Source organism: Lissotriton vulgaris, chromosome 5 (assembly GCF_964263255.1).
Source record: "Lissotriton vulgaris chromosome 5, aLisVul1.2, whole genome shotgun sequence".
Lineage (NCBI taxonomy): Eukaryota > Metazoa > Chordata > Amphibia > Caudata > Salamandridae > Lissotriton > Lissotriton vulgaris.
Window position 1 is genome coordinate 1100638056 of NC_141693.1, and position 15024 is coordinate 1100653079.

General features: G+C 48.4%; 1 protein-coding gene across 1 annotated transcript in view; it reads left to right on the top strand.

The window, feature by feature from the left end:
- Nucleotides 1-15024, top strand: part of SMC3 (structural maintenance of chromosomes 3) — an 889895-nt gene that overhangs the window by 107231 nt on the left and 767640 nt on the right. The window contains exons 7-8 of the mRNA XM_086922774.1: nucleotides 6268-6346; nucleotides 10639-10756. Of these exons, the coding sequence (XP_086778900.1) occupies nucleotides 6268-6346; nucleotides 10639-10756 (197 nt within the window). The remainder of the gene's footprint in view (nucleotides 1-6267; nucleotides 6347-10638; nucleotides 10757-15024) is intronic.

The window sequence follows — 15024 nt, forward strand, 5'->3', positions numbered from 1 at the left end:
TGTACATATGTAAACTCGAACATAAAACCCCTATTCACACCTTTCTGTACCTCCTGCAGTGATTTAAACCTGCCCTTCTCATGTAGATCACCAATCCGTGTAACCCCCACCTTAGCCAAGGCTCCTAGGACCTGCGGTTCCTGTGCAGCCGATATTTCCGAATGGGAGGCCAGAGGTAGCAATGGGGCATAGAGATATGGCAGCTGCGCTCTTTCTGACAATTGCCGCCGGGCCCACGCAGTACAAAGTACAGGATTGATCTCCGACCGAGGACCACCCACACCACCGGACAAAGTTACCGCCTGAACCGGTAATGGAAGCACCGCATCAGCCTCTATGGCCACATGTGGTTGATACTGCTGCGGGAAGTGCTAGTAATGGGCGAACTGAGCTTGAGCGCAGAGATAATATAGTCGGAAATCCGGAGTCTCAAAACCACCTCGCTCAAATGGCTGCACCAGTAGGTCCCATTTACACCTTGACCGTTTCCCACCCCAGACAAATGCCGTCAGTACAGACTGAAGATTTTTTTTAAAAAGCCATATTTAATTTTATCGGGATGTTGATGAAGAGATATAATAATTTGGGGAGAAAGGTCATTTTCACAACCGCAAGTCTATCCGCCAGCGAGAGGGGCAAATGAGCCCATCACTCCGCTTTTTCTGTGATACCAGTGAACGCCCGCCTGTAGTTCTCAGAAATGACAACTTCCGTATTCCTGTGGATCCAGACCCCCAAGTATTTCACAGGGTCAGATGTCCAAAGCATCAGGAATTCCAGTGCAATCTCCTTCGTGTGTGCCATAAGAGGGACAACTACCGACTTCGACTAGTTGATCCCTAGCCCGGAAAAACTTTCAAATTTAATTTACTCCCGCAGCAACGCCGGCAAATGCACCCCAGGGTCACGGACCTAAAAAAGCATATCATCCGCGTATAGCGAGACTATCAATGGTCGTTGATGGAACCGCAACGCAGCCTCTGCATGCAGCTGCCGAATGTTGCAGGCGAGAGGTTCAAGGGCAAGCGAGAACAACATAGGGGACAATGGGCACCCCTGTTGTGTGCCGCCCCCTATTGGGATCACCTAGGACACCCACCCATTGACGCGCACTCTCGCAACTGGTTCTTCATAGAGCACCCGAATCCATTTTAAATAAAAGGGAGGAAAGCCCATCCAAAGCAAGACCGTGAACATATATGACCATTGGCCGGAATCAAAAGCTTTTGCCGCATCTAGTAACACAGCAACTGCTTGCATTTCGGGATCAAAATAATGTAGAGTGGAAAAAATAGTTAGAAGATTGTGCGCAGTGGAGGGCGCCGTGACAAAAGCCAGACTGGTCAAGTAATACCAGCAAAGGGACCAACGGCTGCATCCGGGTTGCGATCATTTTTGCAAGGATTTTAGTATCAATATTGATTATGGAGAGCGGCCTATACGATTCACAATTGGTCAGGATTTTATCAGGTTTTAGCAGTGTGACTAAGAGAGCCTCACGAAGAGACGGTGGTAACCTACCAGTATCATATGCCTCAGCAAAAACTGCCAGTAAGTGCGGGGCCAATTCAGATGCATACGCCTTATAAAACTCACTAGGGAGCCCATCCAAGCCCGCTGCCTTACAGGTGGGCAATGCCATTATGGCCATCTTAACATCCTCCTCATCAAATGGTAACACCAGATACTCCCGATGTGTGTTGGAGAGCCAGCCCAAAGCCACGTCATCCAAATACTCAACGATCTCTTCAGATGACAGATCATGCTTGGTGGCATACAGCTGGGTATAAAACTGAACAAAGGTATCACTGATGTCGGAGACTGAATAGTGAGCAGTCTCCTCAGAATCTCGCAATTCCGTAATAAAATCCTGTGACCGAGGGGCTGCCACTCACTGCGCTAGTGATCTGCTAGGACGTCCCCCTTCCCCATAATAGCGCGCCACCTTTCGGCGAGTGCAATGAAGCAATTCTTGGTCGACAGTCTCTTTGTGCTCAGTGATAAGGGATCTTATATCTGCTAGCGTAACTAGTGAGGGATGCAACTCATACTCACGTTCAAGTGCAGATATATCGGAGGCAAGCTTTGAGATACGACACCGGATTCACGCAGTACTCCCGCCTGGGCTCCAATGCACACCCCTCTGATGGTAGCTTTAAAGGCTTCCCAAAGCACCCCCGCACTTTCAACAGTACCCTCATTTTCTCTGAAAAAATTCCCTATCCCGCCAGTGACAGTCTGCTTAAAAACTCGGTCTGCTAATTCCGTTGGTTGTAGGTGCCATGAGTAAGGCGGACGCTCGCATGTGGGAACCCTCATATCCAAAGCCACCGGGGAATGATCTGACAATGTACGCGTCTCGTGCCTCAACCCTGTCTTCCATGAGCAAGCAGATTCAGAGAGTAACCAAGAATCAAGTCGGGACCATGACCCATGTACCGTAGAGATGAACGTCCCCTCCCGACCACCCGGATTCCGACACCTCCATATATCATATAGATTACCAGCATCACATATACCACGTAATGCCTCCGCCGCCTTGTTCGAACAAACCTCGCCACTAGCCGTTTTATCTAACATGGCATCTAGACACACATTAAAATCGCCACCCCATATTAGCGCAGCAGAGAGGTACGCAGCTACTCTACGCCATACATCAGAGTAAAAGGAAGGTTCGTCCAAATTCGGACCATATACATTTACCAATAGGACATTCACACCACCCATATAACCATGCAGAATCGCCACACGCCCCAGCTCATCCGTCTCATCTCTCATCACCGTAAACGGGACCCCTTTTTTAACAAGCACCAGCACACCTCTCGAATAGGAGGAATAGGAGGAGGCCACACCCAGCGAGTTCCCAGCTTCCACACCGATTCCACAGTCAGGTTGGTCTCCTGCAACAGAGCCACATGGACCCCCATTCAATCCAAATAAGCAAAAACAGACCTAATCTTCTTGAGGGAGTTAAGGCCCCGAACATTCCATGTGAGGAATCAAACCGAATTATTCATGGTCATCTGTTGATAATACAAAACAATACATCCACCCTGCAGTAGGCCACACACCAGGCTCGGAAGAAAGACTGCGACATTTAAACAAAGCGGCAAATGTAGATAAATCATGAAAACTTCCCATCGCAGTGAGTAATCCCCTGTAAAAGAAGAACACCAACTCCCCAGACCCACAACCCCCCACCCACTTCAGCACCCACAACTCGCGAAAGCCATCCCATCCCAGAACATCCCTACCCTCACCCAGAACACCCACCAGAATACAAATTCGGGGTACACCCATGAGGGAGCGTAGAGAGCTTCCATCCTCCCATCCTCTAGGAGGTGGCCGAGCAGTGATCACTGTCACTAAGTAAAGAGCATCCTGTCACAATTCTGGAGGCCACAGTGGCATCCACTAGCACTGCAGTATAACATAGCACCCTATAACGTGATATAAGAACTTGCAACATTACACAAGATAAATGCACCTCCTGGTAACCAACACATACGACGGAGGTAAAAAAGGCACTCATTATTGAAGCTGTCCTCCCCCTACCCACATCAGTCCTCCGTCTCAGAATTAGTGTGGGATTCACACCGTCTATTCTTCAATTGTTTTGCATGGTCCATATCGGCTTTAGGAGTGTTGAAAATTTTATAATTGTCCTCGGTCCCTATCCGCAGGCGAGCTGGGCACAACATTGCTTAGCGGACCCCCTCATTCTGAAGGAATTTTTTAACAGTGCCAAACTCCTTGCGAGCTGCCTGCACGGCCACAGTAAAATCAGGGAAGAATGATAGAGTGTTCCCTTGATGCTCAACCGTCCCTCTCTCCCTGGCCATGCGCAGGCGGCGCACCCGGCGCACCCGGCACCGGCTTAGCAGCAAGTGAGCTGTTAGCACGCTAGATAATGAACAAAGGCGACAGGTGGTCAGAGCCAAAAATCTCCGTGATCAAGCGCTCAATGTAGGACTCCATTTTCCCCACATTTGTTGATTCAGGCAGGCCAAGAATGCGTATATTGTTCCTACGAGAACGAGCCTCTAAATCCTCATTCTTGGCTGTATGAGGGAAAGGACCTTCTCCATGTTTAGGGTCTTCCCCGCAACATCACTCAACACCTCTTCAGCGGCAGACACACGCTGCTCCACCTCCCCCATTCGAACATTTTGTTTTTCCAACTGGGAAGACATGTGATCCAGCCGATGGTTTACCGGCTCCATTGAGCCCTCAATGGACTGCAGGCTCCGCTGCATAGCGAGGAGCGTGAGCTCCAAAGTGGATTGTTCCTGACTCGGGCGGGGGGGTTCTGCCTCCGAGTCGGAGGCTGCGCTCTGGGAAGGCTTAGCAGTCTTTCGCGCCTCAAAAGTAAGGCGCGACTGAGATTTATCGTTACGACCCATAATGCCGGCAAGGATTAACTGTTCCCACCAGAAGAATAGTACACACCCTGTATTCAGGACAAAATGGTAGGGCAGCCACCGCAATAGCAGGCACCGCAGCAGCGCACCGCAGCAGCGCACCACTGGGAAACAGGAGAGATCCAGAGGGATATCTCTCAGCACAGACGGCCACAAAATACCAGTCGCTGACAGTCCACTGCCCCACTCTAGTAGAGGTCGTGCGGCTCAGCGCACTCCTACAACAGCCGTCCTTTGCTCACAAACTTTGAGCCACAACCTCACCAGGCCCAGGGAGCGTCCAGCCTAGTATCTGCGCAGTTAAGCATAGGGTGACCTATATCGTAGTTTTCCAAGGCAACTCGGCAATCCACACCGCTACTCTCTCAGCAGGCCTTCAATACAGATGAAAGTGACACCCAGTCCGCAGGACACCTCCAGCGTGGGCCGCAAACCACCTGTCCAGTAGTCTCCTCTCCCCGTAACCGCACAGGCCCGCACTCCCGGGCAGCTGCTACCGTTGAACGCAGCAATGAGAAGGCTCCAGAGGGCCAAGTTCAAAAGGCAGGCATCCACAGTTGGATTTACGAGGGGCACCGTGCCCAGCCAGCCAGAGGATCAACGAAGCCGGCAGAGAAGCCCCCCCCGTAGCTGCCCCAGAGACCTAGCGCCAAGCGGAGCAAACTGGGCCGCAGCAAGCACCAGGGCCGCCCCTGCCTCTGCGGACACTGGCCCCCACGGCCTCAGCTGCCCCAGAGACCCAGCGCCAAGCGGAGCAAACCGGGCCGCAGCAAGCACCAGGACCACCTCCGCGGACACAGGCCCCTGCGGCCCCTACGCCGCCAGCACCTCAGTTCCAGCGCCGCAGTCATACAGGGCCCTCCGCCTCGCTGCTCCAAGGCCCGGCCAGGCCGCTACCACACGTCCTCAGCAAGGGCTGTCTCCGTCAGCAGGCCAGCGCCGATTTCTTCAGATTCACGGACAGCGCCGTCAGCAGTCAGGAATCTGCCAGGGAACAAGCTCCAGCCGTGCTGCCACCGCCAATAATCCCGCAAGGAACAGACTAACGAGCCAGCCTCACGGGCGCCGCCATTTTCATCATCGAGGTGAGCTATGCCGGAATAATGGTTACCAGCATCTAATTTACTCCACAATCACTGCATGTAGCTCAGGGTACTGTCCCCTGTCCGATCCGCCACACCTGGGCCCCAGATTGCAAGGATTTATTGCTGATATTATCAGGATAGGTGCTCGGCCAGGCAGAGCCTCACTCAGGTGCGGCCATCTTGCCGTGCGCCCTCTAGCTCCTACTAAACAGTTAGTTGTCATAATTTTTGTAGGGTGCACAAGGGCATAGAAGGTACGTACAGGTGAATTTTATTTGGAAAGCAGTTTTGAAGTGTGTAGATCTGTACACCTACTATTTTTGATCATAACAAATTACTTTTTTTGCCTTTTCAAAATGATCAAGATTTGCATAATGAAATAGATTCTGCAGTTGGAACCACTGACTTGTTGAATGAATTTCAAATTCATAAAGATGTAACTTGTCCTTATTATTTGTTATGAGTTTCTACCTGACCTAGGAGCAGCCAACATTTCTGTTCTTTCATACACCTTAGTATAATAAGGTTTTGGCAGAAACGTAATTTTAATTGCAATTGTGACTTTTGATATGTTTTCAGATGGGTCACCAAAACATGTGACCCATTGTGGACAGATGAGAAGAGGCTTACTTCTGGTACAGGACAAGCTGGAGAAAAAGCTATGACACGTTTGTGCTTATGTACCATGTGTATATTGGTTGTGTAGTTATGCTGTCAGGCGCAAAACCAAGTTTAACAACTTTTTTCACTTTTCGTTATAGGAAAAATGATGTCATGAATCTTCTTGAAAGTGCTGGCTTTTCTCGCAGTAACCCTTATTATATAGTGAAACAAGGAAAGGTGAGACATTAACATTAATGATCGAATTTTTAACTGTGTTTCTAGAATGTAGATAGAATTGGGCAAATAATTACCAAGATAAGCTGTTAGTTTTATAATATTTAAAAGTAGTTTTTCAAGAAGTTACTGTAATGACTCATTTAGCTATATTTGTGTGAAAATGCTGATTGTTTTGTAAGTAAGATAAGATATACCCAAATGTTCATTGTAAGAGTATTTGAGAAGTGTGTATTAAGGCATTTGAGGAAAATTGTCCCGTCTATATCCCTGTTATGGTACATAAACATGCCTGATGTAGTTTCATGCCTCTTTTGGAATTGAGTTTAATGCCCTGCCAGAACCAAGTTTGTAGTAGACTGAAGGGGGTAGAATATACCAATAGTTTTTTGGATGCAACGTTTAGTTTTTTTTTTCTTGGATGAGCAATTGGCAAACATCCTAGGCATCTTTGTAATATAACAGCACAACTTATATTTAAGGATCTCTATGGTTCAAAACAAACAGGAAAACGTTATTGCTGACACATGCTCCACCCCTATGCCAAGTTGACTGGAGCTTTTTCAATGTTTATAACAAGAGATCTACATAGACACACTACTGATATTCTAATTAACTATATCAGGTCAGTCAGTGGCAATTAAAATGTTCAACCATGTCTTATGAAAACTGTGCACACTCTAGTTAGAAAAATGTGGCAAACGTCTGAGGAAAGTGAAAAACAGTGATTAAAAAAAAATCAACATTATGGCAGCTAAGCTTTATGTTGAAATTGTGGGAGAAGTAGACCCAGTGTACAACACACAGTAACAAGTTTTTTAACGTTCTTTCTCATTCTTCTCCATTGGCCGAAATGTAAAAAAACACGCACATTTTTACATTCCAGCCAATGGAGAAGAGGGGAGAAAAAAAACACGCCCCCCCAGTCTGAAAAGGACGGGGCTTAGTCGGATATGGCGAGCCCGTGGAGCTTTTTTTTTTTGTCCTCATAAAAATACGCACAAGCGAGCTCTTTATGGTTTGTACAGCAGGCTGTGTGTGCCGAAAATCGCACAAGCATCCTGTGCTCGGGCCGTTTACAAGCCGTTTTATCGTGACTGCGCCATCGGCGTTTGTCCCCAGCAAAGTATTGGGTGTGGAGTGCTCGGACTGCGAGGGAGCTCTGCTGCTGAGCGACATGCCTCGTGGGCGCCCAGCGGTACCTGAATGGCTGTGGAGATCCCGATGGAGCTGGGACTCTGTGTGGAGGCCTGGTGTTATCAGCGGGGTGCAGCACGAGGCATTACTCACTGCTGCGGGAGGATAGTGGTGCCGGAGCTGGTTGCGGTGAGTGGGGGCGCGGCCTTGCTTGGGCCTGCTGCTGCGGAGGCGGGTGTGGGCCTAAGTGCGGGGCCGCGGTCTGCGAGCCGCAACCAGCGGGAGGGCCCATGCATTGCTGAGACCTGCTGGTGGTTGTTGCGTGCTTGGATTGTGCCTTGGACTAAAGTGTTAACCACAACTGACTCTGCTATGTAGGTTTCCCGCATGGTCCTGGGTTCGTGGTGCTGCAGCCGCCAGCGTGGCCTTTCCCTATTGGATCATTCATCTCTTGTATGCAGTAACGTGTAAAGTGTGTAAGTGCTCCCTATAACCACCCCCGGTGCCCTCAACCACTCCCGGTGCCCTCCTCCACTACCCCTGGTGCACTGTTCCCCCGAGTCCTCTAACCTCTTTTCAGCGGGGAGTCCCGGGAGCCTGCCCCTGCCGCTGTGTGGCCGAGAGCTAGGACAGACCATGGAACCGGTCTCCCAAGCTTAGTGGGTGAGTCAGTTGTGTTTGTGTGTGTGTGTGGCTGTGTGTGTGAAGCGAGCTCTTTATGGTTTGTATAGCAGGCTGTGTGTGTCGGAGATCACACAAGCGTCCCGTGCTCGGGCCGTTTACAAGCCGTTTTAACATGACCACTCCATCGGCGTTTGTCCCCAGCCAGGTATTGGGTGTGGAGTGCTCGGACTGCGAGGGAGCTCTGCTGCTGAGCGACATGCCTCGTGGGCACCCATCGGTCCCTGAATGGCTGTGGAGACCCAGACAGAGCTGGGACTCGGTGTGGAGGCCTGGTGTTATCGGCGGGGCAATGCGCCAGGCATTACTCACTGCTGCGGGAGGATAGTGGTGCTGGAGCTGGTTGCGGTGAGTGGGGGCGCAGCCTTGCTTGAACCTGCTGCTGCGGAGGCGGGAGTGGGCCTAAGTGCGGGGCCGTGGTCTGCGAGCCGCAAACAGCGGGAGGGCCCGTGCATTGCTGAGGCCTGCTGGTGGTTGTCACACGCTTGGATTGGGCCTTGGACTAAAGCGTTAGCCCCAACTGACTCTGCTATGTAGGTTTCCCGCATGGTCCTGGGTTCGTGGTGCTGCAGCCGCCAGCGTGGCCTTTCACTATTGGATCATTCATCTCTTGCATGCAGTAACGTGTAAAGTGTGTAAGTGCTCCCGATAACCACCCCCGGTGCCCTCAACCACTCCCCCTGCCCTCCTCCACTACCCCTGGTGCGCTGCTCCCCCCGCCCCCCACGAGCCCTCTAACCTCTTTTCAGCGGGGAGTCCCGGGAGCCTGCCCCCGCGCTGTGTGGCCGAGAGCTGGGGCAGAGCCAGGGAACCGGTCTCCCAAGCTTGGTGGGTGAGGCAGTTGTGTGTGTGTGTGTGTGGCTGTGTGTGTGTGTGTGTGTGTGTGGCTGTGTGTGTGTGTGTGTGTGTGTGGCGCTGTGTGTGTGTGTGTGTGGCGCTGTGTGTGTGTGTGTGGCGCTGTGTGTGTGTGTGTGGCGCTGTGTGTGTGTGTGGCGCTGTGTGTGTGTGTGTGTGTGTGTGTGTGTGTGTCTGTGTGTGTGGCGCTGTGTGTGTGTGTGTGGCGCTGTGTGTGTGTGTGGCGCTGTGTGTGTGTGTGGCGCTGTATGTGTGTGGCGCTGTGTGTGTGTGTGTGTGGCGCTGTGTGTGTGTGTGTCGCTGTGTGTGTGTGTGTGGCGTTGTGTGTGTGTGTGTGCGCTGTGTGTGTGTGTGTGCGCTGTATGTATGTGTGTGTGTGTGCGTGTGTGTGGCGCTGTGTGTGTGGGTGTGGCGCTGTGTGTGTGGGTGTGGCGCTGTGTGTGTGTGGCACTGTGTGTGTGGCACTGTGTGTGTGTGTGTGTGGCTCTGTGTGTGTGTGCGTGTGTGTGTGCAAATGCAATAGGTCTCGCATTTGCGAGAGCTAAAGCTATTGGCATTGTAAATGACAATGGCATTTATGTATCTGTTTTCAAAACCAACACATAAATAAAAAGTTTGTCATTTACAATGCCAATAGCTCTAACTTTTGCAAAGGCGAGACCGTTGCATTGTAAATGCTTGTTTCTTACTGAGTAGATGTCGTGCCATTGTCCCATCCCGGCAGAAAATCAATAAGTAAACAGGGCCTGTTTTCCCAGGCACAGAGACGGCTCCCTGTGATATAAAGCAGACACACTCAGCTTATCGGCCGGTGGGCCCTGGAAACCAACTCTGTTTGTTATTGAAACCAAGCTATCAGAAGAATCAAACCTGCAAGGCAGATACACCAAAGACTTCAAAGTCCTGAGCAACTGCACTACCAAACACCAGCCCCACTGACTCTGCACAACGCAAAAGCCACTCAAGATTCTAAATATGGCATTTCCCTTTTTTTTTTGTAGCATGGTTTTTGAAGTGTCCTTCCTCCTGTGTATGCATATGCTGCATGGCTAAACACTCAAAAGGTCCCAAAAGCGAGACCTATTGGCTAAGCCAATGCTTGTCTTCATCTTTTTTTCCATCCACATGTGACTGGGACCCTGCAAGCAGTATCAGGTGCCACACCATTCTCAGCATCAATCACACACCACATTTTGACATGAGCATGTGCTTCTAGCAAGAAAAGTATTGGTTTATACTTCATTTATTATTATAAATTGAACAGGAAAATAAGACACTATAGTTTTGGAGGTAGCCGGTAGTTAAGCATATGTCGCCATTCTTTCAAAATATTAATCTTCTGAAAGTAGTAGTTTAGCCTCTTACAAGACTGAGTTGGTGTTGTGGAAGTTAGGTTTTAATGTTGAAAGAGGATAAATGGGATTAGGTAGAAGTTGTTTCTAAACACCAGTAAATGCAGCCCTACCGTGCATAATGACAGTACTTTCCATGCACTTATGTTGGAAATGCTTTGTTTTGCAGTTAATATACGCATAGTTAATGTTCGTTCTGACATTGTGGCATGGCTGTTATTCATGCATGCATGCATCCATTTTTTTTCAACTAATATTTTTTTCATTTAGATCAACCAAATGGCTACAGCTCCTGACTCTCAGAGACTGAAATTGTTAAGAGAAGTAGCAGGAACCAGAGTGTATGATGAGCGTAAAGAAGAAAGTATCTCCTTGATGAAAGAGACTGGTAAAAAAAACATGGCAAATGGATAATCCTTTTTCGTAATGTGTTTAAATATTTATTAACTTAGCAATTTAAATATTTATTAACTTAGCAATTAGAGCTATTGTATGTGGCTCCCAGTGACTAATGAACAAGGTGTGCCTCACCAAGACATCCAATACAGTGATTTAGATGGACCACTTCCCACTTATCCATTCACTTCACATCGACCACACTAAACACTCTGGAGACATCTGCATTTTAAAAACAAGAACACATTTTTTGGAACCACGCCCTACCCCAAAAAGTAAGCAGACAATTTACACATCACACAAATGCCTGACACTCCTAAAACACAAGGTTACAAACAAAGTACATGCAAGCAACCAGTGAAGGTCTCTGGCTCACTGGTAAGACACCAAATCCAGAAACTTCATCTTAACAGATATTTAGCAATCCCACAAATGCAGAGCAAAATATAGGCAGGGAAAATAAACAAGCATTGGCAGACCCAATAGGTCTTGCTTTTTGGGCCGATTAGTATTACCAATGCAGTTTGGCGACGCAGTGCCTCACTAAGCAAAAAAAAAAGGCATAGTGACACGACCGCTGTTGCCGATCCACAATGATGAACACCACTTTAATTGGTAAATAAAAAAAAAGAAATACTAAGTACAAAATTAAAAGCAAAAATGAATGTCGTGCGGTGAGAGGCAACAGAGGAGAGGATGTAGGGGAGTGGGAGAAAAGCAGCACATAAGGGAGTGAGAAACACAATAGTCAAGAGGAGAAGCGCAGAAGAGTGCACATGAGCAGCATGTGAGGGAGAGAGCAACACTAGGCGGTGCAAAGCACATGTGGGAGAGCAAAGCAGATTGCTGGCGTATTTGCAAGTAGAAGCACATGAGAGAGCTGCACACAGTGAAGAGAGCAAATGGGCAGGCCCAGAAGGCTGGTATTTAGTGGGGTAGAAGCACACATGAGAACTGTGAAAACATTTTTATTTTTAAGTGCATGCTCTCTCATGGGGTTCTTAACAAAAGAAAGATGTAGTCCCCATGAATGAGCAATGGAAGATCAATCAATCAAAAGGATAGTAAAGAAGGTGAGCTCTAGGGGAGAAAGAAGAAGGCAAGCCATTGAATAAGAAGATTGACAATAAAGCCAAGCAGTGGGCAGGCTGTAAGTCCACTGTAAGTGCAAAATAGTTGTTTCACAACTCGACAGCTTGTGCGGGCAAGACCTAAGAAGTAACATTGGAATCTATTTTGCATTACCAGTTATGATAACCATTTAATTAAAAGGACACGGTCAGGGTTGACTCTTATGTAGAGTTCATGGGCCTAACGTAGTAAGATTGGTCGCAGTCCAGTCAATGTTTTTTTACATGCTAGCTGGTTTTCCTCATCACCTTCGTTTTGCTCTGCAGTGGATGTACTAAATAAAGAGGGTGAACACTAGGGGAGAAATAAACACAAGAAGAAGGCAAACCATTGAATAAGAAGATTGACAATAAAGCCAGGCAGTGGGCGGGCTGTAAGCCCACTGTAAGTGCCAAATAGTTGTTTCACAACTCGACCGCTTGTGCGGGCAATACCTAAAAAGTAACATTGGCATACCTTTTGCATTACCAGTTATGATAACCATTTAATTAAAAGGACACGGTCAGGGCTGACTCTTATGTAGAGTTCATGGGCCTAATGTAGTAAGATTGGTCGCAATCCAGTCAATAGTTTTTACACACTAGCTAGTTTTACTCCTCACCTTCAGTTTGCTCGGCAGTGGATGTGCTAATCGGTCGCATTGAAAGTGCCCAGTTTGTAGGAGGTCCCAAAAATACACACTTCTTTAATCTGTACGAGTCAGGATCCCTTTTGCAAATCCCTGCAGGGGCTATGGCTTTTTAAATGATAGCAGACCTCTTCCCCACATTTGTGTTCTGCGAATTGGGACTTAAAGAGATCAGCCATCACCTCCAACACTGGCAAAATATCCCTTTGGATAAGTGGGTGCTTCAGATAGTTGAAAGAGCTATTCCCTCCCCTTTGATACTACCCCTCCCTCCATCTTACGACTGCATTATGGAGGACCACCTGAACTTGCTTCAGGAGGAAGTCAGAACTCTCTTGGCTCAAGGGGGCCATAGCGACGGTTTCGGTGTCGGAAGTAGACTGTGGTTGCGTTTCACGCTACTTTCTGGTCCTGAAAAAAGGCCAAAGACCTTCTTCCTGTTCTAGATCTGCTAGCCCTCAACTACTTTCTCAAAAAGTAACATTTCAAACTGCTCACACTGGCTCAAGCCTTGTTTGCTCTAGACCTTGGAGATTGGATGGTAGCATTGGACTTGCAGGACGCCTATTCATTCTTGTCCTGCCTGCCTGCCAATCGGCGCTACCTACGATTCACGGTAGGCCAAGAGTGCATGAAAGTACTCTTTTGGCATAGTTACCCTCCCCCACACGCACTTTTTGCCTGACTGATGCATCTTTGACTGAATGCGCACTATGTTCTCAATACCTGTGTTCTTTCCCTAAACTGTACCTTTGTTTCCACAATTGGCACATCTCTGGCCAACACAGAAGTCCCTTGTAAAAAGTACCAGTGGTACCAAGGGCATTGTGACCAGAGAGGCTCTCCAAGGTCTGCAGCATGTATTGTGCCACCCAAGAGACCCCTCACCAAACACATGCACTCTGCCACAGTAGCCTGTGTGTTTTGGTACAAATAAAATTGACGAGTCGACCTGGCACGAATCCCTGTTTGCCAGGCCAACCTACAGCAGGAGGCGTAGGTAAGTGACCCCTACAGCAGGCCTTACAGTGCTAAGGCAGGGTGCACTGTACCTCTTGTGATTGTATAACTGCGTTAGCAAATATGCCCCTGTAGTGTCTAAGTCCATTCTTAGACCTTTTAAGTTCACAGTGAAGCCATGCTGAGTACATGGGCTAGGAGCTTGTCACTACGAGTTCCCAGTGGCGACTGGTGACATTTGAAAGTGGTGAGGCATAAAATAATTATTGTACTGCACTGCGGCGAGCTTAGTGAGCGAGTCCGAACCCCCTACAGGGGGTCCCTCCCCCAATAATATTTTTGGAAAAAGAGTGCCCAATTGGTGCATTTTCAAGCAAATTTGAGAAAGCAGGCTGGTTGATAAAGCAATTGTGAATCTGATCTAACAAAGACAATGATGTCAGTCTAATCAGATGCATATCAGACTCCGGCCTACCACGTGCTCTGTCCATCTGTGCCACTGTGTGCTATTCTTTCACAAGTCTAATGTGCCCCCTTTACTAATGAACAGGAGAGGATCCCGACTCTTCCCTCCGACACAAAAGAGTAAACATTATGGCTAAATTGTTTGTTTCTGCTGGGGGTAGCCCCAGATGCATGGCTCGTGTCTCCCACTGACAAGGCTGACTGTCTGCTGATAGCAATATTGCATACTGCCAAGCAGGCTTTAAACTCTGCTTCACATAATCTTTCACACTAGCTCTGATAAAGCACAGGGAGTAGGGAGAACACTATAACCACTCTTACGTTGCCTCGAATGGACACACGGCTGCACGCACAGCTGTCCAGGAAGTTTAAACCTCAACCTGATCGAAACAGGGAGGAGGGGAGTCCTTGGAAGAGGAGCTTTGACAGAGCAAAAGTGCAACTGCTGAGGGTGTGGGTGGGTTGTGTGAGAACTCCCTACAACAGCAGTTCTCTACCAAAACTAAGACACTATGGAGGTGCCACAATGCGCGCAGTAAAAAACTGTATGCCATTATCTCCTTGAAAACAATTGCCACAAGTCTAGCTAAATTGACTTAAAAAGCACACAACATTTCCGACCAAGGCACAGTTACTAAGAATGTGGAATGTGTTGTCTGTACAGATATGGATGGGTGGTCCGCCTACACCAATATGGAGCACCTTGAACCATAATTTGCAATGTGAACTGTGATTTATGGCACATTTAAAAAAAGCTGTAGAGTGCCAGATGTTGTAGGAGTTTGGTCTGGGTGTGAAATGCACAAGGGCGATTAAGGGATCCAGGGAAGTACTGAACAAACCGACAGCGCTGCGACGCCACTGCTTTGTCAAAGCAGGGCGCTATAAATCTGTTAATAAATACATGGTACCCTAACCTGCGAGGCAGCATGTTAGCATGTGTCGGAGTCGAGCTGTGAGGAGAAGGTGTCGTGCTGGCAGAGTGGAGTGGGTGGGGTTCTGTGTGTACAGACGGGGCCCACTTTCGTGTGTCTTGCTTTGATGTTCTTGAAGAGCAGGACAAGTAGAGGGGGTGT